General features: G+C 34.5%; 1 protein-coding gene across 7 annotated transcripts in view; it reads left to right on the forward strand.

Moving 5' to 3' along the window:
* Nucleotides 1–23,245, forward strand: part of TSGA10 (testis specific 10) — a 129,362-nt gene extending 106,117 nt beyond the window's left edge. For all 7 annotated transcript variants that reach the window (XM_049115465.1, XM_035695994.2, XM_035695995.2 and 4 more), the window contains 4 exons: nt 14,432–14,634; nt 16,555–16,659; nt 16,840–16,989; nt 22,915–23,245. In XM_049115465.1, coding sequence (XP_048971422.1) covers nt 14,432–14,634; nt 16,555–16,659; nt 16,840–16,989; nt 22,915–22,939 — 483 coding nt within the window. In that variant the 3' untranslated portion in view covers nt 22,940–23,245. The remainder of the gene's footprint in view (nt 1–14,431; nt 14,635–16,554; nt 16,660–16,839; nt 16,990–22,914) is intronic.
* The last annotated feature ends 365 nt before the right edge of the window (nt 23,246–23,610 follow it).

The following is a 23,610-nucleotide window of genomic DNA, read 5'->3' on the forward strand; positions in this document are numbered from 1 at the left end:
CAAAGTATCATTTACCTGTGTTCCCCCAGTGGTAACCTCCTGCAAAACTATTGTTTAATATCACAACCAGGATGTTGGCATTTAATTAGGCAAGGTATGAAACATTTCCATCACAGGATCCATCATGTTGCCCTTCTATAGCCCTGTTTACTTCCCTCCTATCTCCACCTGCTGTTTAACCCATAGCAACCACTAATCTAGTCTCCATTTCTGTAATATTATTACTTCAAAAAATTATATAAATGGAATCATATGGTATGTAACTTCTGGAGATTGGATTTTTTGACTCAGCATAATTTTCTGGAGAGTCATCTATGTTGTTGCATATATTCTATGCTTTGGGTGTAACACAGTTTGTTTAACCATTCATGGATTGAAGAACACCTAGGTTATTTCCAGTTTTAAGATCTTAAATATAAAACTATTGTAAATTATATGTTTTTGTGTGAAACTGAGTCTTTGTTTCTATAAATGCCCAGGAATGCAGCTTTTGGATCAAAAGGTAGTTGCATAATTATTTTTTAAGAAAGTGCCAAACTATTTTCCCAAGAGTCTATACCGTAGTGCATTCCCACCAACAATGTGTGAGTGATCAGTTTTTCCACCTCTTTGTCCACATTTAGTGGTGTCACTATTTTTTATTTTAACCATTCTGATATGTGTATAGTGTGATATCAGTGTCTAGTTGCATTTCCCTAAATTAATGAAATAGAACATATTTTTATATGATTATTTGCCATATATATTTCTTTGGTGAAACATGTCCTTGTATCTTTTGCCCATGTTCTCATTGAATTGTTTTCTTTTTTAATCTTGAGGATTATGCATTCTTTATGTATCTTAGATACTGGTCCTTTATCAGATATGTGGTTTGCAGGTATTTTCTCCCACTATGTAATTTGTGTTTTCATCTTCTTATCAGGATCTTTCTCAGAGCAAAAGTTTAAGTTTAGATGATTTGCAGTTTCTCAGTTTCTTTTATGGCTTGTGTTTTTGGCTTTAAGTCTAAAGTCTAAGTTTGCATAACTCTCAGTCCCAAAGATTTTTCCTAGGTTTTATTCTAAAAATATTATAGTTTTATGTTTCACATTTAATGCCATGATCCATTTTGAATTAGTTGCTACATAAGGTATGAAGTTTACATCAAGCTTCATTTTTTTGCCTATGGGTCTCCAATTGTTTCAGTACCATTTGTTGAAAAAGTGCTCCCATCTCCTTCAAATTGATTCTTTACATTTGTGAAAAATCATTTGGACATATATGAGAGGGTCCGTTTCTTGGTTTTATATTCTTTTACATTTGTTTTATGTCTATCTTTGCCCTCATACCACACAGTTTTTATTACCATAGCCATATAATAAGTCTTTAACTCAGACTGATTTTATTCACTTTAGCCTGCCTTTTCAAAATTGTCTTACCTATTTAGTCTCCGTGCCTTTCCATATACATTTTAGAATAGTCTACTTATTTTCACAAAAAATCTTGCTGGGGTTTTGATAGGAATGACATTAAACCTGGGAAGAATGGACATCCTTACTATATTGAGGCTTCCAATCCATGAATATGGTATGTCTTATTTAGATCTTCTTTGATTTCTTTTATCAGCATTGTGTAGTTTTCAGTATGTAAGTTCTGTACCTGTTTTATCAGATTTACAACTGCAAAATACAAAATATTTCCCCTTCTTTTTTTTAGTTACTGTAAATGATTTTGTAGTTTTAATTTTGCCATAAATATGTTCATTGCAAGTATATAGAATTATTGATTTTTGAATGTTTATCATATCTGTGACCTTGCGGAACTCACTTACCAGGTCTAGAAGTTTTTCTGCAGATTCTGTGAAATTTTCTATGTAGACAAGCATGTTATTTGAAGATAAGGATTTTATTTCTTCATGATCGATCTGTATGCCATTTCTTGCCTTATTACACCAGTTAGTACTTCAGTGTTACGTTGAATAAGAGTGGTGAAAGTTCTTTCTTTATTCTAATCTTAGGGGAAAAGCAGTCAATCTACCACCATTTAGCATACTATTATGTAGAAAAAAATTCTGTAGAATTTTTTGGATGCTTTTTATCAAGTTGGGGAAGTTTCTCTCTCTTCTTATATTTCTGAGAGTTTTTATGATGAATGAGAATTAAATTTTTGTCAAATACTTTTTCTGCATCACTTAATGTAAAGGTTCTTTTTCCTTCAGCCTGTTATTATAATTGATTATACTGATTGATTTTTTAATATGACCCAGCCTTGCATTCCTGGAATCACTCAGATAATTTTAAATGAGAAAGTAGAGGTTAAGGAGGAAAGATCTGTATTTCCATTTTCATTCTCCAGTGAAATTAATTAAAGCACTACAATAAGGAATTTTAGAATCTTTTACAGTCTTAGTTTTCTTCATTAAAAAAATTTTACTTACTGAATGTTGGTTCACAATCCTCCTGGGAGCTTCCTAGGTATAATTTGAAAATAGTCCTTGTACTCAGAGGGCAGGAAGAGACAAAAAAGAAAGATAAGCCACTCCAAGTTGGTAAGTGGAGGTTTTATTAGGCAAACGGAACTTACATATGAGACTTGTCTTGGACAGCAGCAAGATGAATGGATTCTTACACTCACTTATCAAATCTTAAATGTTTATAAAGAGGCCCTCACTGGGTTCAGTCATGTATACTGTGTAGGTGTTTCAACAATCTATCAGTATATCAAGGCTATGTACTTGGAGCAGCCTCTGGGAGTATTGAGAGGCAAGTGGGACCCACATTTCAAGACAGGAGAGGGGGTGAAGAGTCTTTGAGTGTCTAGGTCCAGCTCATAGATCAATTGGTAGTCACATCTTTTTGAGGATGTTCCCCAACTCTGGACATTTATACCATACCCATTCACCCAGGTCTTAGTTTTCTATTTTTCAAATAAATATAGTATATCTGTCTCTTATATTACTCTTCTCAAGAGGAATATTAATAATATGAATTCCAAATATTCTTTCTTTATTGTTCTTTAATTAATACTTGTGTTATGGATGATTTCCTTAAGATAATATGAAAAGTGCTTTGAAGAATCTCATATAATTTTTAATGAAACAATAGATTTTTTAAAGTGTAATCATCATCTTAGACTACAGTGGATTTTAGAACCTAAAACTGGAATGAGAATTATTCTCCTGTTATAAATATTTTGTTGTATTTCCTTCTAGCTCTTCTCTTTTCCTAGCCAGATTTTTGTGTTTTTTTTACATATTTGCAATAGTAGCATATTAAATTGATAATTCTACTTTTCACTACTTCCCTATTGCTGAACAGTAAAATTTTCAGATTTTTAATTTGTATATAAAACAATATAGTAATCATTTTATTATATAAATCTTTTATCACATTTTGCATTATATTATTAAGATGTTCCCAGAAGTGGGAATTTGGGCATATATAGCCAGAGAGCTTTCAGAAAGGTATGATACACAATTAAGAAATCAGTGGTACTCTGCTGGGCAGAAGCTTCTGAGCATGATGTAGCAGAAAAGGCTTCTTTTTGATCTCAGCCACAGAACTGAGATGATAAAGGGAATGTCATCACTTGGAAAGCATGGCAAGAAGATACACATGTGCTACTGCTGTGGCTCCAAGGCCTACCACTTTTAGAAGTCGATATGGCAAATGTTGTTGTCCTGCCAATTAGAAGAGAAAATATTACTGGAGTGTAAAGGCTAAAAGATAAAATTCCACTGGGATCAGTCCAATGAGGCATATAAAAGTTGTGTAGCACAGATTCACATGGATTCCATGAAGGAGCAAGAGGATGGCTGTTGTATTATCCAATTTATTCTAAATATTTCAACAATTAGTTATGCAATACATTTTTTTAAAAAAGGAAACTAGTAACTTCATGATAACAAGAAGCAAAACAATAGGCTACTTAGAAGTTTAATAAAGAACCATGGAAAGTGATAGTTAAGAGGCCCCTTCTGGAGTCAGAGCAAGCCTTAAAGACATCCCAAATGCTTTGCAAAGGAGTCCAAATTTAATTCGATCAGACTGTAATACAATTTATAACCCTAGGCCATTGTCCAATCAATAGAGGAGTTAGTAAATAATGGAGGCTAACATGTAGATGATACCAACAGAGACAGACCAACTAGAAACTTAACAAGAAGATCAGAGACAGAGACAGTTAAAGATAGCCTGGCTAGATCCATTGTCATCCCAAGAGAATGATTTAGAGAGATTATGAACATGCTGATGGTAAATGAGTCAGTGTAATCATGCATATACCCTGAGGAATAATATCAGATGCTATACACTGCAAGGGAAATAGATTTCATGGAAACTGTCCAGAGGAAGGAAGGGAGAAAGGAAAGGTGGAAGAAGACAAGGAAGGAAGAATGAAAAAGAGAGAAAGAGAAGAGAAGGGAAGGGAAGGGGAAGGAAAAGGAAAGGAAGACCACAATAAGCCCTAATGTGGGGAGGATCAGTATTATGAGTTGTTATAGTATCTTAAATGTCCAGTTTTCAACAACAAGAATTTGACTCTCAAAGAAATAAGAAAGTGTGACTCATCTGTAGGTAAATATAGCAAGCAAAAGAAGCCACCTTTAAGAACAGTTTATAATTTCTCTATTCTTATTATTAATCTCTATTGATGAGACATTGTCATTATACATTCCTTTACTTCTTTAGACATAGTTTCCTTTAGAGTTAAGATGGTGGAGGAGTAGAGGGACCTTATGCTTGCCTCACCTCTTGAACACAGCTAGATAAATATCAAATCATTCTGATCACCCAAGAAATTGATCTGAGGACTGGGAGAACAAACTGCATATCTAGAGGTAGAAAAATGGCCACATTGTGGCAGGTAGGAGTTGCAGAGAATTGATTTGGGGGAGAAAAAACTGCAGGTGCTGCAGAAGGGTGGGAGCCCTAATCATGGAGAGAGGAGTAAGAGAGAAAGAGTGAAAGCAGCATACAGGGGATTGCACAAGAAAAACTATTCTTCAAAATTATTGACTAGGAAAAGGAGAGGGGCTGCCTACCACAAGTTTTTGTCAAGCAGTGGAGCTCAAGTCTGAAGTTTTAGAAGTCCATGTCATTGCCACAGTCATGACTGGTGGGCTTAGTGGTGCTCCAGTGAGGAAGGAGGGCAGAGGCCTGGGAGCAGGCAGTGTGGTCTGAGGATCCCCTGGGTCCCACAGGGAGAAACAGTTCCTCTTCTTGGAATGCATTTGGGAGTGGTGGCATGGCCTCTCCAGGAACAAAAGGGCTGGCAGGCACCAATGTGCTGCCCTGTTTACTAGCATAGGAACAAAGAAACTGGCTTAGGACAGCAAATGTTGGTGCTAGCTTTTTTTTTTTTTTTAAGATTTTATTTATTTATTCATGAGAGAGACACACACATACAGAGAGAGAGAGAGAGAGAGAGAGGCAGAGACATAGGCAGAGGGAGATCCCAGGACCTCGGGATCATGACCTGAGCCAAAGGCAGATGCTCAACCACTGAGCCACCCAGGTGCCCTGGTGCTAGCTTTTTGCTCTGATTTACCATAAACTCCAAACCACTGCATGGTCATGCTAATGTGTAGTCATATGAATCTTTTCTGTGGCAAACCAGCACCAGCCACAGCATGACAAGACCCTCCCCCAGAGGATCAGTGAGGGGCCATGCCACAGGGGCCCCTAAAATTTGGAGTTTTGATACCCAGCTGTTCTTCTGAGATAAAACACAGGAGTACTGTGTTGCTTGGAAGGCAGATACATTGCAAACAGGCTGAAGGCAGTGATCTGATGAAAGCTGGGGACACAAGAGGGGAGATTGTTTGCTCTTCTATAAGAGCTTCCTGAAAGAGTGATAGGTGCAAACTACCCCCTCCAGGGAGAAGAGTGGGGGAGCCATGCCACTTTGCCCCTCTCCCCCCCCCCCCCCCATCAGCACTGACCAGCTTCAGTGAGCAACACAGTACTCCCCAGTGGAGGCTGGAGACGCTTACACCAAGCCCCACCCCTCTGTGCCCTGCAGGTGCATCTCCACTAGGGGAATCAGCCCAGCAGGCCTCTCCTCCAAAAGACCAGCACAAACTCCTTGCACATACCAAGTCTACTGGTGATAGAGTGCTGAAAAGCATCAGTTCTAGGGAAAATAGGATCTAGTGTCTTTTAACAAAAAGACCAAAACACACCCAGTTAAAACTTGCCACATAGTGGACAAGGTCCAAACACCCTCCACTGCAGGCAAGAAGAAACTGCAGAGGACTTACCTGAGAGAAAGAATAGCCAACATGCAACAGGCCTAAGACATATAGGACCTCTTCTTAATATAGCCATACTCTCAGGAGCAGGAATATAGCAGTCTTTCCTAACAAACACACACACACAAAAAAAACAGGGATCTAGACAAAATGACAGGATGGAGGAATTCACCCCAAAAGAAAGAACAAGAAGTAATGACCAGGGATTTAATCAAAACAGATATAAGATGCCTGAACCAGGATTTAAAACAACAATCATAAGAGTATTAGCTGGGCTTGAGAAAAGCATAGAAGACACTAGAGAATCCCTTACTGTGGAGATAAAAGAATTAAAAACTATTCAAGCCAAAGTTTTTAAAAATTCTATAACTGGGATGCAAAACCAACTGGATACAGTGACAATGAGGATTGAAGCAGAGGAATCAATCCATGATATAGAAGATAAAATTACAGAAAATAATAAAGCTGAAAAGAAGAGGGAAAGAATCGTGAATGTAGACTTAGAGAACTCAGTGACTCCTTAAAGCATAATATTTGTGTCATAGGAATCTCAGAAAAAGAAGAAAGGGAAAAGGGGGCAGAAAGTTTGTGAGTAAATTATAGCTGAAAACTTCCCTAATCTGGGGAAGTAAACAGACATCAAAATCCAGGAGGCACGGAGAACTTGCATCAAATTCAACAAAAGCTGGCCCACATATCATAGTCAAATTCACAAAATACACAAACAAGGAAAGAATCTTGGGGGCAGCAAGGTGGGGGGGGGTGGAGTTCTTAATTTACAGGGAAGACAGATTAGCTTTGTAGCAGATCTGACCACAGAAACTTGGCGCACCAGAAGAGAGTGCATGATATATATTCAACATGCTAATGAGAAAAATATGTAGCCAAAAATATTTTATCCAGCAAGCTATCATTCAGAACAGAAGGGGAGATAAAGAGTTTCCCAGACAAATAAAAGGTAAAGGAGTTTGTGACCATTAAACCAGCCCTGCAAGAAATATTAAAGGGGCCTCTTTGAGTGGAAAAGAAAGCCAAAGCAACAAAGACTAGAAAGGAACAGAGAATTTTCACCAGAAACATTAACTTTACAGAATTTAAGTAAAAATTTGATGGGAACCAAACTAAACCCCCCAAAAATGGATTTCTTTACTTCTTTGAACTAAAATATGTATATTTTTTAAATATGTACTATAAATACTTGAACTAAAATGTTTAGAATAGCTACTTTAATTCCTTTATCTGCTATGTTGGTCTATATATACTTACTGGGTTTTTTCCTATCATATTATTTAAAAGATAATTAAAAGGTGATAATTATAACAATATATAATTGTACTTGTGACATATAGATGTAACATGTAAAATGCTTATAGCACTAAAGAGAGAAGGAAATAGAACTATATAGGAATAATATTTCTGTATTTATCTGGAAATAAGCAGTTCAACAATAATAGTTGGAAACTTTGATACATCACTCTCAATAAGGAAGAAAGTAAATAGAACATCAACAAAGAAATAGAAAACTCCAACAAAACAAAAATCAAACTAAGGTTAACAGGTATCTATAAAGCACTCTACCAAACAACAGTAGAATACATAGTTTTCTCAATTGTACATGAATTATCCTCTAGGATATACCATATGTTAGGCCATAAAACAAGTCTTAACACATTTAAAAGGATTCAAATCACACAGAGTATATTCTCCCACCAGAATGCAATTGTTAGGAATCAATAAAAGAAGAAAATTTGGGAAATTCACAGGTATATGGAAATTGAACAACACACTCCCCAATACCAGTGCATCAAAGAAGAAGAGAATACTCTGAGGTTAAGGAAAATGAAAACACAATGTACCAAAATTTATAAGATGCCAGTTCAATCAGTAGTTACATGGAAATAATAGCTGTAAATGTCTATATATTTTTTTAAAAGATCTTAAATCACTAACCTAATCTTTCACTTATGACACTGGAAAAAGAGAAGCAAACTAAACCTAAAGTAAGAGGAAAGAAAGAAATTACAAAGCTTAGTACAGGAATTAATAAAAACAAAATGGGAAAACAATAGAGAACATAAAAAAAAAAAAAAACCCAAAAGGTTGGTCTTTCACAGTATCAACAAAATCGGTAAAACTTTAGCTAGTCAGAGAGAGAGAGAGAAGTCAAATTACTAAAAACAGGAATGAAAAGGGGGATGCTACTACCAATCTTACAAAAAATTAAAGATTCTGAAGGAATATTATGAGAAACTAAATGCCAAAAATTATATAACTTGGGTTAAGTCAATAAATTCCCAGAAAGAAAATAGTGAAACTAACAAGGAAAAATAGAAAATATATCTTTAATGAGTAAAGAGATTGAGTTAGTGATTTTAAAATTCTCATACAGATAAGTTGAGGCCCAGGTGGCTTTAGTTGTAAATATTTCCAATGTTTAAAGATAAATTGATACACATTTTCACAAGCTCTTTCAAAAATGAAAGAGAATGTTCCCCAATGAAGCCAGTATTACCCTGATGCCCAAACCAAAGATAGCATAAGAAAACTGTGAATCAATATCCTTATGTATTTAGATGAAAAATCCTCAAGGAAATATTAGAAAACTGAATCTAACAATATAAAATGAATTTTTACCATGATCAAGTGGATGTATCCCCAGAATGCAAGGTTGTTCTAATGCCTGAAATCCAATTATGAAATATATCGTATCATTAGAATAAGGAATAAAAACCAATGATCACCTCAATAGATGCAGAAAAAGCATTTGACAAAATCCAGCACCATTTTGTGATAAAAACAATATAAACTAGGAATAGACGGGAACTTTACTGGGACTCCTGGGTGGCTCAGTGGTTGAGCGTTTACCTTCGGCTCAGGGAGTGATCCCAGGTCCAGGGATTGAGTACCACATCAGGCATTCTGTAGGGAGCCTGCTCTCCCTCTGCCTCTCTCTGTGTGTCTCTCATGGATAAATAAATAAAATCTTAAAAAAAAAAAAGATGGGAACTTTACCATCTATGAAAATCCCTGAGTTAACATCATACTTAATGTTGGAATACTGATTGAATGTTTTCCCCTTTCTTATCAGTAACAAGATAAAAATGCTCTCTTCGTCTCTTCTGTTCAACATTTTTACTAGAGGTTCTCGCCTGAGCAATTTAAAGTAAAAAAGAAATAAAAGACATTCAGATCGATAAAGAAGAAAAACTATCTTTATTCATAGATGACATTATCTTGGATATGGAAAATCCTAAGGGATATGCTAAAAAAAAACCTAAATTAATACATAAGTTCATTAAGGTTACAGCACAAGATCAATATACAATAATCAGTTATATCTCTATGTATTAGCAATGAACAATCCAAAAATGAAAATAAAACAATTCCATCAAATGGGATTGCATCCAAAGGGATTGCACCAAGAGGAGATAAAATACTTAGGTATAAATTTAACAAAAGAAGTGCACTGGGTGTTATACTATATGTTGGCAAATTGAATTTAAATAAAATAAATAAAAAATATTCATTGTTTCTAATGCTTCAGTAATATTCCATTGTATATATATATATACCACATCTTCTTTATCCATTCATCTTTCAGTGGACACCAAAGCTCCTTCCACAGATTGGCCACTGTGGACATTGCTGCTATAAACATTGGGGTGCAGGTGTCTTGGTCTTTCAAGCATCTGTATCTTTGGGGTAACTCCCCAGCAGTGCAATTGCTGGGTCATAGGGTAGCTCTAATTTTTATTTATTTTTATTTTTATTTTTTGTATTTTTTTTTATTGGAGTTCAAATTTGCCAACATAGAGTATAACACCCAGTGCTCATCCTATCAAGTGCCCCCCTCAGTGCCCGTCACCAAGTCACCCCATCCCCCCACCCACCTCTCCTTCCACTACCCCTTGTTCATTTCCCAGAGTTAGGAGTCTCTCATGTTCTGTCAGCCTTTCTGATATTTCCTACTCATTTTCTCTCCTTTCCCCTATATGGATATAATAATAATAATAATAATAATAATAATAATAAAATAATAATAATAATAAATATGAAATAAGGAAAAATTAAATAAATAAAAAAGAAGTGCAAAACTTGTGCTTTACAAAACTAGAAAACATTGTTAAATTTTTTTTAAAGACCTAAGTAAATAGAAAGACATCCTGTATTCATGGATTAGAAGACTGAACATTGTTAAAGGGCAACACAACCCCAAATTGATCTATAGATCCAATATAATGCCTATCAGAAGAAGTTGGTTTCTTTGTAGAAATTGCCAAGATGATGTAAAATTAATATGCAAGCTCAAGTGACCCAGAGTAGCCAAAACAATCTTGAAAAAGAACAAAATCAGAACTAACAACACTTCCCAATTTCAAAACTGGCTATAGAAGTACAGTAATCCATATAGTGTAATATCAGCATGAAAAAAAGACATACAAGCCAGTGGAACATAATTGAGAATCCAGAAATAAACTCTTAAATTTGTAGTCAAATGGTTTTCAAAAAATCGATGCCAATACAATACATCTACATGGAAAAGAATGAAGTTGGATTCTTATCACATACCATATGCAGTAATTAAAGTGGGTTATAGGCCTGTATATAAGAGCTAAAATTACAAAACTCTTAATGAGAAAACATAGAAGTAAATATTTGTGACCTTGGGTTAGATAATGCTTTCTTTCTTTTTTTTTAAGATTTTATTTATTTATTCATGAGAGAGAGAGAGGCAGAGACACAGGCAGAGGGAGAAGCAGGCTCCATGCAGGGAGCCTGACGTGGGACTCGATCCTGGGTCTCCAGGATCATGCCCTGGGCTGAAGGCAGCGCTAAACCACTGAGCCACCCAGGCTGCCCAGGTAATGCTTTTTTAGATCTACATCAAAAGCATAAGCCACAGAAGAAAAAAGAGATTAAGAAGATTTCCTCAATTTTTCCAACACCGTTTGTTGAAGAGACTTTTTTCCATTGAGTAGTCTTTCCTGCTTTGTCAAAGATTAGTTAACCATGTAGTTGTGGATCCATTTCTGGGTTTCCTATCCTTTTCCATTGATCTATGGGTCTTTGTGCCAGTACCATTCTATCTTGATGACTACAGCTTTGTAATATAGCTTAAAGTCTAGAACTGTGATGGCTCTAGATTTACTTTTCTTTTTCAAGATTGCTTTGCTCTTCGGGATATTTTGTGGTTTCATGCAAATTTTAGGATTGTTAGCTCTAGCTCTGTGAAAAATGCTGGTGGTATTTTGATAGAGATTGCATGAAATGTGTAGATTGTTTTGGATAGTTAGACATTTTAACAAAATTTGCTCTTCCAATCCATGAGCATGGGATATTCTTCTATTTCTTTGTGTCGTCTTCAATTTCTTTCATAAGTTTTCTATAGTTTTCAGAGTACAGATCTTTTACTTTTGGTTAGGTTTATTCCTAGGTATCTTATGGCTTTGGGTGCAGTGGTAAATGGGATCGCTTCCTTGATTTCTCTTCCTGCTGTTTTGTTGTTGATGTATAGAAATGCAACAGATTTTTATATCCTATGACTTTAGTGAATTCCTGTATTAGTTCTAGCAATTTTTTGGTGGAGTCTTTGGGTTTTCTATATAGATATCATGTCTTCTGCAAAGAACAAAAGTTTGACTTCCTCTTTGCTGATTTGGATGCCTTTTATTTCTTTGTTGTCTGATTGCTGAGGCAAGGATTTCCAGTACTATGTTGAACAACAGTGGTGAGCGTGGACATCCCTGTCGTGTTCCTGACCTTAGGGGGAAAGCTCTGTTTTTCCCCATGGAGGATGATATTAGCTGTGGGTCTTTCATATATGGCCTTTATGATGTTGAGGTATGTTTCCTCTATCCCTGCTTTGTGGAGGGTGTTTATCAAGAAAGGATGTTGTGTTTTGTCAAATACTTTTTCTGCATCATTATTTCTCAGCCATAAAAGAGAACAAAATCTTGCCATTTGTAATGATGTGGATGGAGCTAGAGTGTATTATGCTAAGCTAAATATAAGTCAATTTGAGAAGGACAAATATGATATGATTTTACTCCTATGTGGAATTTAAGAAACAAAACAGATGAACAAGGGAAAAGAAAAAGAAGAGAGGGAGAACCATAGAAGAGACTCTTAACTACAGAGAACAAACTAAGGGTTGCTGGAGAGCAGGTGGACAGGAGATGGTATAAATGAGTGATGGGTATTAAGGAGGGCATTTGTGATGAGTACTGGGTGTTGTATGTAAGTGATATATCACTAAATTCTACTCTTGAAACTAATATTCACTATGTGTTAACTAACTGGAATTTAAATAAAAAGAAACAAAAAAAAAACCCAGTTGAATTGTACCTTTAAGTGGGTGAGTTGTGTGGTATGTAATTCATAATCCAATAAAGCTATTGCCAAAAAAAGTGATGCTCCATTTTGTATTCCTGCTGGCAGAGTGTATGAAATTACTTTGCTTATTTTAATGTTAATATGCCCTAAGAAATTTGCCAATCTGATAAACTATAACCATGGTTCAGGTGAAAGAGATTTTGCTTCCATGTGGCCATTTAGCAATGCCTAGAGACTTGTTTTTTTAAAGATTATTTATTTATTTATTTGAGAGAGAGAGAGCATGCACAAGTGGGGGGAGGGGCAGAAGAGAGAGAGAGAGAGAGAAGCTGACTCCCTGCTGAGCACAGAGCATGACACAGGGCTCTGATCCCAGAACCCTAAAATGGTGACCTGAGATGAAATCAGACACTTAACTGACTGAGCCACCAAGGCACCCTGGAGACATTTTTGATTGTCCCAAATGGGGTAGGAGGATGCTATTGATCTCTAATGAGTAGAGCATATATCCTATAATGCATAAGACACGTTCCTCGACCAAATAATTATCCAACCCAAAAGGTCAGTAGTGTCAAGATAAAGAAATCCTGGAATAAAAGAACATCTTGGTTCATTTGTATTCATTTAAGTATTAGTAGGGGTAATTTTTTTCCCTGTATGTTTACTAATGAGTTGTATTTTGTAAATCTTCTGTTTGTACCATTAGTTCATATTTCTCATCAATTCATATGGGTTCCTTTTGATAGTAAGATTTAACCATTGTATTTATTGAGTTTCTTTAAAAATTTATTTTTTGGGCAGCATGGGTGGCTGAGCAGTTTAGCACCGTCTTTGGCCCAAGGTTGTGATCCTGAAGACCCGGGATCGATGTTGGGCTCCCTGCATAAAGCCTGCTTCTCCCTCTGCCTTTGTCTCTGCCATTCTCTCTCTGTGTGTCTCTCATGAATAAATAAATAAAATCTTTAAGAATAAATAAATAATTTTTAAAAACTTGAGTATAGTTTACCCACAATGTTGCATTAGTTTCAAGTGTACAATGTATTGATTCAACAAGGTTCTACATGAGGCTGTGCTCACCACAAGTGTAATTACTACTTGTCATCATGCAAACTGAGTTTATATTCTTTCAGTTGTTTCCTTGTAAATTTAGGTTTACATTGACTATTGATAAGTTTATTTGGTTATATATCATTTTTAACTGTATCTAGTCTAGACAGTTCTTCCCCTATGTGCTCACTCCTACCCCAGTAATTTCATTTTTATTAAATTCTCTTTTCTTAGAATTTTATTTTTTTCATGTCTAACTTTTTAAATACATGTAGAACTTATTATAATGTGTAATTATGATATAAAGAATACTTTTTTTTCCTAAATAGCAATATCCTCCTTTTGAAAAAACATTTGGCTTAGAGAGCGTTTTTGAGGCTAAGATAACTTTCAAAAAATTAAGCTTACCACAGGTTTATGCAAGAGAGGGAATATGATTTTATTCCTTATCTTCCTTAACTATGAAGTACAATAATATTCTATAAGGTAGTTAGGTGTTTGTAACTCACCTAACTCAGGACAAAGCAGAAGTCATGTCAGTCTTGCAGAAATATATAAAGAAATATTAATGATAGAAATGGAAGTTGTTTACAGTTTGGAATTATTAATAAGTCTTAAATTAATGAATTTTTGATATGATTAGAGAGTTGGAGAAAGTGATACTGTGTGTATATGTGTGTTTGGTAAGAAGGACATAATTTCTAATTAAGAAATTAAAAGAGGTTGTTGGTTTATAACATAATACAGAAATTCATGAGTCTCTGATAATAGATCAGTTCAATGAATGGGAATAAATATAGATATCTTCCTATTATCGTACAGATGGAGAATGAGTTAGATTCTGCTCGCTCTGAAATAGAACTCCTCAGGAGTCAGATGACAAATGAGAGAATCTCCATGCAGAATCTAGAAGCTTTGCTGGTGGCCAATCGAGACAAAGAATATCAGTCTCAGATAGCGCTTCAAGAAAAAGAATCTGAAATTCAGCTTCTTAAAGAACACCTTTGTTTGGCAGAAAATAAAATGTGAGTTGATTAGCAATATAATAGCATAAAGTCATATTTTTAAAATTGTTGATAGGTTAGTAGAATTTTATAGGTTAGTAGAATTTTAAAGCTGGAATTTAGACAATTTAGTGCCCATCTTTTGCCATTCATTAAACTGAGGACCAGAAATATTGGGATTTGCCCAAGATATAGTACTCATTTCTATTAATGTTTATCTAAATTTACCTAAACTTAAATTTAACCATCAACAAAGATGATAGTTAAATTTAAGTTAACCAAAAAATTTTTTTTAAGTTAACCATCTTTGTTGATGGTTAAATTTAACCATCAGAGCTTTGGATATAATAAAATATCTGACCTAAAATACTACCTTTTAGAAATATTACAGCAAGTTTTTGGAAAAAAATTAAGCACTTCCGAAACCAGAGTAATTTTTCTGTTTATGGACCCACCTGGTATTGCTGCCTACTTTAGACTTGTCTCAGAGTATTTCCTTATATACCTTTAAGTATATATTGGGTACCTGGAAGAACTCCCATAGAATACTAAAGACCCTTAGGACACTGATTTTGGTTTTGTTTTTTTAAGTATCCCTAGCACCATTATCATCTTACTATAAGACCATTGGCTAGAAGGTTGGGCAGAAATGCCTGCCTGAATAGTGAATGTTTTATTATTAAATTTGGTGACCTCTCACAAAAACTGATGGGGACTATTAGCCTCTGTTGTTATGTGTCCCATCTATAACACCAGCTTCAACTCTGCCCTCCCATCTGATCATGGGACCTGGGGAAGGATAGGAATCATGGTCTCAGGAATTAGTCATTCCTGGGAGCACCTGACTGAGCAAAGGCTACAAAGCCAAGGCCAGTTTCCTTGAGAAACTGTTTTCAGGTTATGGCAGCTGTGAGTCATTCTTTTTAGTCACTGTAGCTGGGATTTTGTAATATTTTCAACTGGTTTTGCAGGATCACTTGTTCAAGCTGTTAGGTGGAAATCTACCCTAATGAGATATGCCCAACCTCCCCGCCCCCCACCTTTAGGGGTACATTGTGTTTTAGACTGGTTGGTAAGTACAATCATTTAGAACTGGTAAGCATAATAAACTTTTGTGTTCTTAATCTCTATAAAGTTTAGATTTCAGCAGTCAACAGGACTGTCCTGAAGGCAAGCAAAGAGGATAGAATGTTCTGTGCAAGCAGCATTCATTGCTTTCATCATCCTCCTTATGATAATGTGCCTTATCACAGGGTTTCTGAGGCATTGTTTGTCCCTAAGGAGGATCCTGTTAAATTGAAGACATATTACATTTTTAACAGTTTGTACATCAAATTTCATTATAAATCGCATGAATCAAATTTCATTATAAGTATATACAGAACACTTGGTTTGGGACGCCTGGGTGACTCAGTGATTGAGTGTTTGCCTTCAGCCCAGCGCATGATCCTGGAGTCCCGGGATCGAGTCCCGTGTCAGGCTCCCTGCTTCTCCTTCTGTCTGCCTATGTCTCTACCTCTCTCTCTGTGTGTCTCTCATGAATAAAACAAAACAAAACAAAAAAACCACACACTTGGTTGATTTCATAAATATATATAATAGGACTAATCATAATGTTGATTATTTGGTTATAATACTACTTTGCATATAATACCTTAGAGTACTTTAAAAATAGATAATATAGATAGATAATAGGTAATATTATCCCATCTAAACATAGGGAAACAGATAAGGTTTAACTAATTGAATGGGACTGGGACAGCTTAGTCTTTTCAAGCAGACTACTTTCAAAATTGGCATATTTTAGATGTACTAATACAACCATAAAAATCACAGTTTGGCTTTGTTCCAGCTGAGGAACCATGGCCAACATGGTTTAATGTACTCTAGAAGTCCTAGCCATATTTTAAATTTAATCAACTGTCACACTTTTTTATACAGGGCCATCCAGAGTAGAGACGTGGCCCAGTTCAGAAATGTTGTAACACAATTGGAAGCCGATTTAGACATTACCAAACGACAACTAGGGACGGAACGCTTTGAAAGGTAAGTTTGTCTTTATGCAATGTTTGGAAATCTGGAAGGCATTGTTTTTTAGATAACAACAACAGATTCTGGTAATTTCATGATGCTTAGCTTTTAAAGTATGAACCGAACTACAGTTTTATGACAGTATTAATAATATCACTGGATATAAAGTTTAAAAGCCTCACTATTTTGCTTCAGAGAGAGGGCTGTACAAGAACTTCGCCGCCAGAATTACTCAAGTACTGCTTATCATATGAGTTCTACAATAAAGCCAAATACAAAATGTCATTCACCAGAACGTACTCACCATCGATCTCCTGACCGAGGCCTAGATCGATCATTAGAAGAGTAAGTAGTTCAAAGATCCATTCTCTGGGGACCATATAGCAATGTACAGTGAATATTTGAGGGAGTAAGTTCAAATTAATTTATCATTAATAGTGCTATTTAAACACAATCACATGGTAACGTATGTAGACATAAAATATTTTAATCATTGGTTTTATATAAATTTTCTAAAATGAAAGATCTTTATTCTAATATTTACATAAATTATATTTTTAAAATCTGACTTTATTCTAAAACTTAAATTTTCCATATGCTTTCATTAGTTAAATATTGATTAATTATTATAGTACAATAATATGCTTTAGGGACATAGTTTATTTTTCAGAGGAAAATATTTTAGATGTAGTCCTATATGTCACAAATTTTGTAAAAGCATTTATATTTGGAAATAAATTCAAACTTAAAAGAAGTTATAAAAATAAACTAATGCAGAAAACGACTGTATACCTTTTACCCATACTCAATGTTGTTAAAGTTTTACCCCATTTGTTTTCTCTGTGTTAGAGACAACTGCTGTCTTATGTACTCACATTTTTGCATATGTTCCCTCTCTCTCCTTGCACACAGGTGCATGCACACACACGCATATACACATTTTTAAAACATAACCAGTATCTCCAGTTCCTAACTATCCTCCCAGATTTGCTCCTTCCCTTTTTCCATTTTGTATTTGTGTGTTCTTTCTTCTACAGTGAGAACCCTGGTTCAACATCAACATGTTTATCAACAGTATGCACATAGTTACCCAGAATACATTTAAAATAGCTTCAAAATTTCTCCACCTATGTCACTACATTAAACAGACCACTTAAAAGTTCATGATCCATTTGTAATTCCTGTGCACTACTTTGCCCAAATCTTGAGGGTATATAGTCAAATACTAAGTTTATAAATTACTTGGATTAATTTCTTTTTTCCCCTTTTGCTGTGATTATGATATGCATTTAAAATAACATTAGATTCCTTTACTTCAATTTGCTTCCATTTTTATTTTCCCCTTCCTAGTTTTTTCCTTGATTTAGTTGTATTTTTGAATATGTAGATTCATATACTTTTAAAGTCAAAACTCTGCAAAAAGTAATAGACAATTGTTATTTTCTCCTGAATGCCTTCCATCTCATGTCCCCCATATTCCTTTACATTACAAAGGCTCCATATTTTTTATTTTTTAGGACTATTCTGATGGCTGGTAAACTGGCTCTTCAAAGAAGGGGAGGGAAAAGCCCTTATTTGTAGCATTTATCAATTTCATTGGTGTAAACTGTCCACTGTGGCCAGTTTCCTGGCCAGTTAGTTTACTTGTTTCTTTCTTCTTTATTGAAGTGTAGTTGACATACATTGTTATCCTAGTCTCAGGTATGTAATACAGCGATTACACGATTCTATACATTCTATACATACATTGCAGAGTTTCAAAGTACCATGCTGGTTTAACCACCAGGTCACAAAATTCCTGAAATTTACAATCAGCTGTGAGCCAGTTCCAGCATACCAATAGGTTAGTGCCTATAAGAGCTCTTACTTTTAAGTATTTGCTTATTTTCATGTGAGTTTATTTTCCACATAAAATTTAGGGTCAGCTTGTCTAGCTCCATCTTAAAAAGCCTGTTGGAATTTTTATTAGCATCACATTCAATTTATAAATTAACTTGGGGATAACTGACATCTTAGTAATGTTGAGCTGTCCTAACCCAAAAAAGAGAGATGTTTTTCCATTTTTTCAGTCACTTTGTGTCATTCAAGAATGAGTTGTAGTTTTCTTTTTATCAGTTTTTGAACATTCTTAAGTTTATTCCTAAATATTTTATCTTTAGGTTATTCTCCCCATTTTATCTTCAAAAAATACTCTTTTTGCATGTTAATTTATCATCATGTTATCTTGCTAGAATTTTTTTAAAAGATTTTATTTATTTATTCATGAGAGACAGAGAGAGAGAGAGAGAGAGAGAGAGGCAGAGACATAGGCAGAGGGAGAAGCAGGCTCCATGCAGGGAGCCCAATGTGGGACTCCATCCCGGTCTCCAGGACCACGCCCTGGACTGAAGGTGGCGCTAAACCGCTGAGCCACCAGGGCTGCCCTTGCTAAAATTTTTTTATTCTTTCATTAAGTTTTGGCATAGATTCTTTAGGGGACTCCAGATATATTATCATGTCACCTGCAAAAAACAGATCATTTTATTTCTTCTCCATTTTTTATCTCTCGAATTGCATTGTCTAGTTAATTGCAATAGCTGATATCTTCAGAATAATGATAAATAGTAGTGGAGAAAATAGGCATCCTTGTTTTGATTCTGACCTTAAGTGGAATGCCTCTAGGGTTTGTCAAGTAAAAGTAAGATGCTGGCTTTAGGACTGAGATATAAATGTTTTATTATATCTATCCATTTTTATACTATCAAGATTTATTAGGAATGAGTGTTTAATTTTTTCAAGGGCTTTTTCAGCATCTATAGAGATAAGGTTTTTCCCTTTAGAACTATTAATATAAAAAAGAACTATTAATATGTGAATTATATGAAAAGGTTTTCAGATATTGAACCATCTTTGAATTTATGGTATAAACCTTACTTGGTCTTAGTGTATTCTATTCTTAATGTTCACTTATATTTTATTTTAGATTTGTGTATCAATATTCACAAGTGATATTGGCCTATAATTTTTTTCTTTGTACTCTCTTAGCAAGTTTAGATATCAATGTTATATATGCTGCAAAAAAGGAATTTGAGAGTTTTTAATTTACTATGCTTTGAAACAATTTATGTAGTTTGTGATTATCTAATCTCTAAGGGTTTGGTTGGGTTCACCTGTGAAACCACACAGCCTTGGTTCTTCTTTTTTGTGAGGTATACTTCCTTGTTAAATTTTTCTGGTTTTTTAAAAATTGTTTTAGGCTTTCTATCTCTGTCTAAAAATTATTTCTTTTAGAGTTTTTTTTTTAAAGATTTTATTTATTTATTTGAGAGAGAGAGAAAGCATGTACTAGCAGGGGAGAGGAAGAGGGAGAAGCAGACTCCCTGTTGAGCAGGGAGCCCAGTGTGGGGCTCTATCCCAGGACCCTGGAATCTTGACCTGAGCCAAAGGCAGACACTTAACCAACTGAGCCACAAAACACTTAACTGCCTCTTTCTAAGTTTTTAAATTTCTTTGCACAGAAGTAACCAATGCTGTATCTTATGAATTTTAAAATTTCCTCTGCATCAATAGTCATATCCCATAGTCATTTTTAAATTGTGTATATGTGCTTTCCTCTTCTGTTTCTTGGTTACCTTAGCTAGTGAATTGTTTACTTTGTTCATTGCTACGAAGAACAAGCATTTTGACTTATTGATTTATTTTTCTTTATCTTATTAATTTCTGGTTTTGTTTATATTATTTCCTTCCTATGCTTTATTTACTTTGTTATTTTTCCCCTTAGTATATTAAGTTAGGAATTTAACTCATTTATTGCCATTCTTTAATTTTTATTGATGTAAGTATTTATTTCTATGAATTTTCCAGTGATCATTGCTTTAAAATATATCCCACAGATTCTGATATGTAGTGTTTTCATTATGATGATTTTTTAGAAATTCTGTAATTTCTATTTATGTTTTCACTTTTACCTAAGAGTTATTTGATAGAAAAGTCTTATAATTTTCAGTAAGAAGAACTTTTTGTGTTTCCATTTCATTTTTAAATTTATAGTGTTATTGCATTGTGTTTAGAGAGTATTGTTTATAATATTTTTTTGTGGAAAATACCTATGTTTTCTTTGTACTTCAACACATGTTCAGTTTTTGTGGATAGTTTATGTGCATCAGAGAAGATATATTCTCTCTTATCAGAAATATATGTATAAAAAAAGAAAAGAAATATGTGTATAGATTTCTAAAAGATTTACCTTTTTGCTTTCATTTAGTTTTTTATGTCATTGCTTAATTTTTTAAAAAATGTTTTATTTATTTATTCATGAGATATACACAGAGAGAGGCAGAGACATAGGAAGAGGGAGAAGTAGGCTTCCTCTAGGGCGCCCTATGTGGGACTCAATACAGGAACTGCAGGATCACACCCTGAGCCAAAGGCAGAAGCTCAACCACTGAGCCATCCAGGGGTCCTTTTTGTTGCTTAAGTTTTGTTCACTTGACCTGTTTTACTAAGAATGATGCTTAAAAATCTCCTATTATTATTATTTTATTTCTTTTTATATCTCCTATAAATTTTGCTTTATGTAGGTGGTTTAGTGTTTTATTTGTTGCATGGATATTCTGAACTGTTGTATCTTCATTGTGGGATGTGGATTTTATGAAGTGTGCTTTACTGATGCATTTAATTTTTTGAAGGTGGGAAGGGCTGGGTGTCTATGTCTACTTTGTTTAGTATTAGAGTTGCATGTACTTATTGTCTCCATCTGCCTTGCAAATCTTTGTCCATCTCTTAATTTTTAGCTTTTCTGAGTCACTGCATTTTAAGTATCTTTCTCATTTATAGTATGGATTTAAGTTTTGCTTTATGAGCCATTTTGAAATAATGAACGAGTTAAATTTTTTCACATTATTGATATGATTGTGAAATTTGGTCTCAACTCTGTTATATTATGTTAACTGTGTTTATCATGTGACATTGTATCTCTCAGTTTGGCTTTTGCTTTTGGTCATTTTTTTTGATATTCAGGAAGGTCTGCATTTATTATACTAGTCACATCTCTATTAATAATTTTAATAGTGCCATTAATTCCCTTTTTCTTACTTAACCTTTTGCTGTTAGTTTTAAATGGTATATTTTGACTGCCACCTATTATCTAGACAATAATCAATGTACTTTAATTTACTTTCCCCAACTACTGATCTGTTCACTGCCCCTATAGTTTTACCTTTTCAAGGTTGCTATATAAATGGAATCATGCATATAGTCTCTAGTGGCTGACTCTCACTCAGCACAATATATTTGAGATATATCCAGGTTGTTGTATGGATCAGATGTTGCATGTTCCTTTCAACCACGGTTTTGTTTGCTTTGTTATACTTTTTATTTTGGGAATACTACAGTCTCATAGGTGGTTGCAAAAATAGTACAGACAATCCCAGATATCCTTACCCCAACTTCCCAATGGCAATATCTTACAAACCAGGAAATTGATATCACTACAATATGATTAACTAGGCCATAGGCCTTATTCAGATTTCATTAATTTTTATATGCACTCATATGTATGTGTGTGCAGTTTTCTACACAACACACATATACCACAATTACAAGCAAGATGCTCTACTATATTGTTCATCAGCACCAAGGAACTTCTCCCCTCATGTGATACCTTTTTATAGTTACAGCCCTCCCTTCCTTCCTTCTCCCTAGCAAACACTGATTTGTTCTCCATATCTTTAATTCTGTCATTTTAGAATGTTATAAAAATGGAATCACACATAGCATGTAACATTTTGAGACTGGCTTTTTAAATTTAGCACAATGCCCATGAGATCCATCCAAGTTGTTGTATGTATCAATCATAAGGGACTCTTAACTATAGAGAACAAACTGAGGGTTGCTGGAGGGGCAGTGCATGGGGGGATGGGGTCACTGGGTAATGGGCATTAAGAAGGGCACTTGATAGAATGAGCACTGGGTGTTATATGCAGCTGATCAATCACTAAATTGCACCCCTGAAACTAATACTACACTATATGTTAACTAAATTGAATTTAAATTAAAAAATTTTAAAGAAAAAAATAATTCATTTATTTTTATTGTTGAATATTATTTCATGTTATGGGTGTATCAAATTTTGCGAAAGCTGAATGAAAAAGATATATTGTATATATTTTTCTTTACAGAGGCTGGGAAAAAAAATTTTAAGTATTGCCAAAGTAATGTCAAAATACATTTTTTAATATTGGTGAAATCTGCATTAAATATATTAATCTGCAGTTTTTTTCTCTCTCATAGGAATCTTTGCTATAGAGATTTCTGACACATGAAAAGATTCTTCACATCCTTGGGAAAGGTCAAAGTTACAAACTGATTTTTTTTTGCTATATGATTGCATTTATCTTTTGAATGCTTGACAATGTTAAATGTATTTATTAACTTTGTGCCTCTGAATCTCTGTTCTCATGTGCCATATCGCAGTGATCTGAGATGACTTATAGAAACAAAATGCATATGGCTCTTTCTATCCATGCAATAATAGTGAGTGTAAAATCTGCTTACTTCACTATTGAACACTGTTATGTTAACTATCCCGAGTAAATAAAGAAACTTATAAAAAGAGGGAAAAGTGTTTTTACAAAACTGATTTCCTTTCCTTTCTTGATATCTCAAATAATTGGTTGGTTAAATTTTTTCTTTGTGATTTATGCTTTCATTGCTGGAGAAGTTGTGCCAAAATAGGCACAGTTTACCAATACTGGCCTGGGACCCAATATTCCATTTTGGAACCAACCTGACATAATTTCCAGGCCATAATCTGATTTTAAACAGCAGATAGTAGGAGTCTGTCAGAGTTTTTAAACCCATAGTATTGTACCACTAATTAATATACATTTTCTGCAATTGTGTTTACCCCTACCATATTTAGAAAGGTAGGTGATGCTATATTTGTTAAGAATGTAAGATTTTTTTTAAAAAAATCTGTATTTTAAT

This window comes from Canis lupus, chromosome 10, assembly GCF_003254725.2.
Source record: "Canis lupus dingo isolate Sandy chromosome 10, ASM325472v2, whole genome shotgun sequence".
In the NCBI taxonomy this organism is placed as follows: domain Eukaryota; kingdom Metazoa; phylum Chordata; class Mammalia; order Carnivora; family Canidae; genus Canis; species Canis lupus.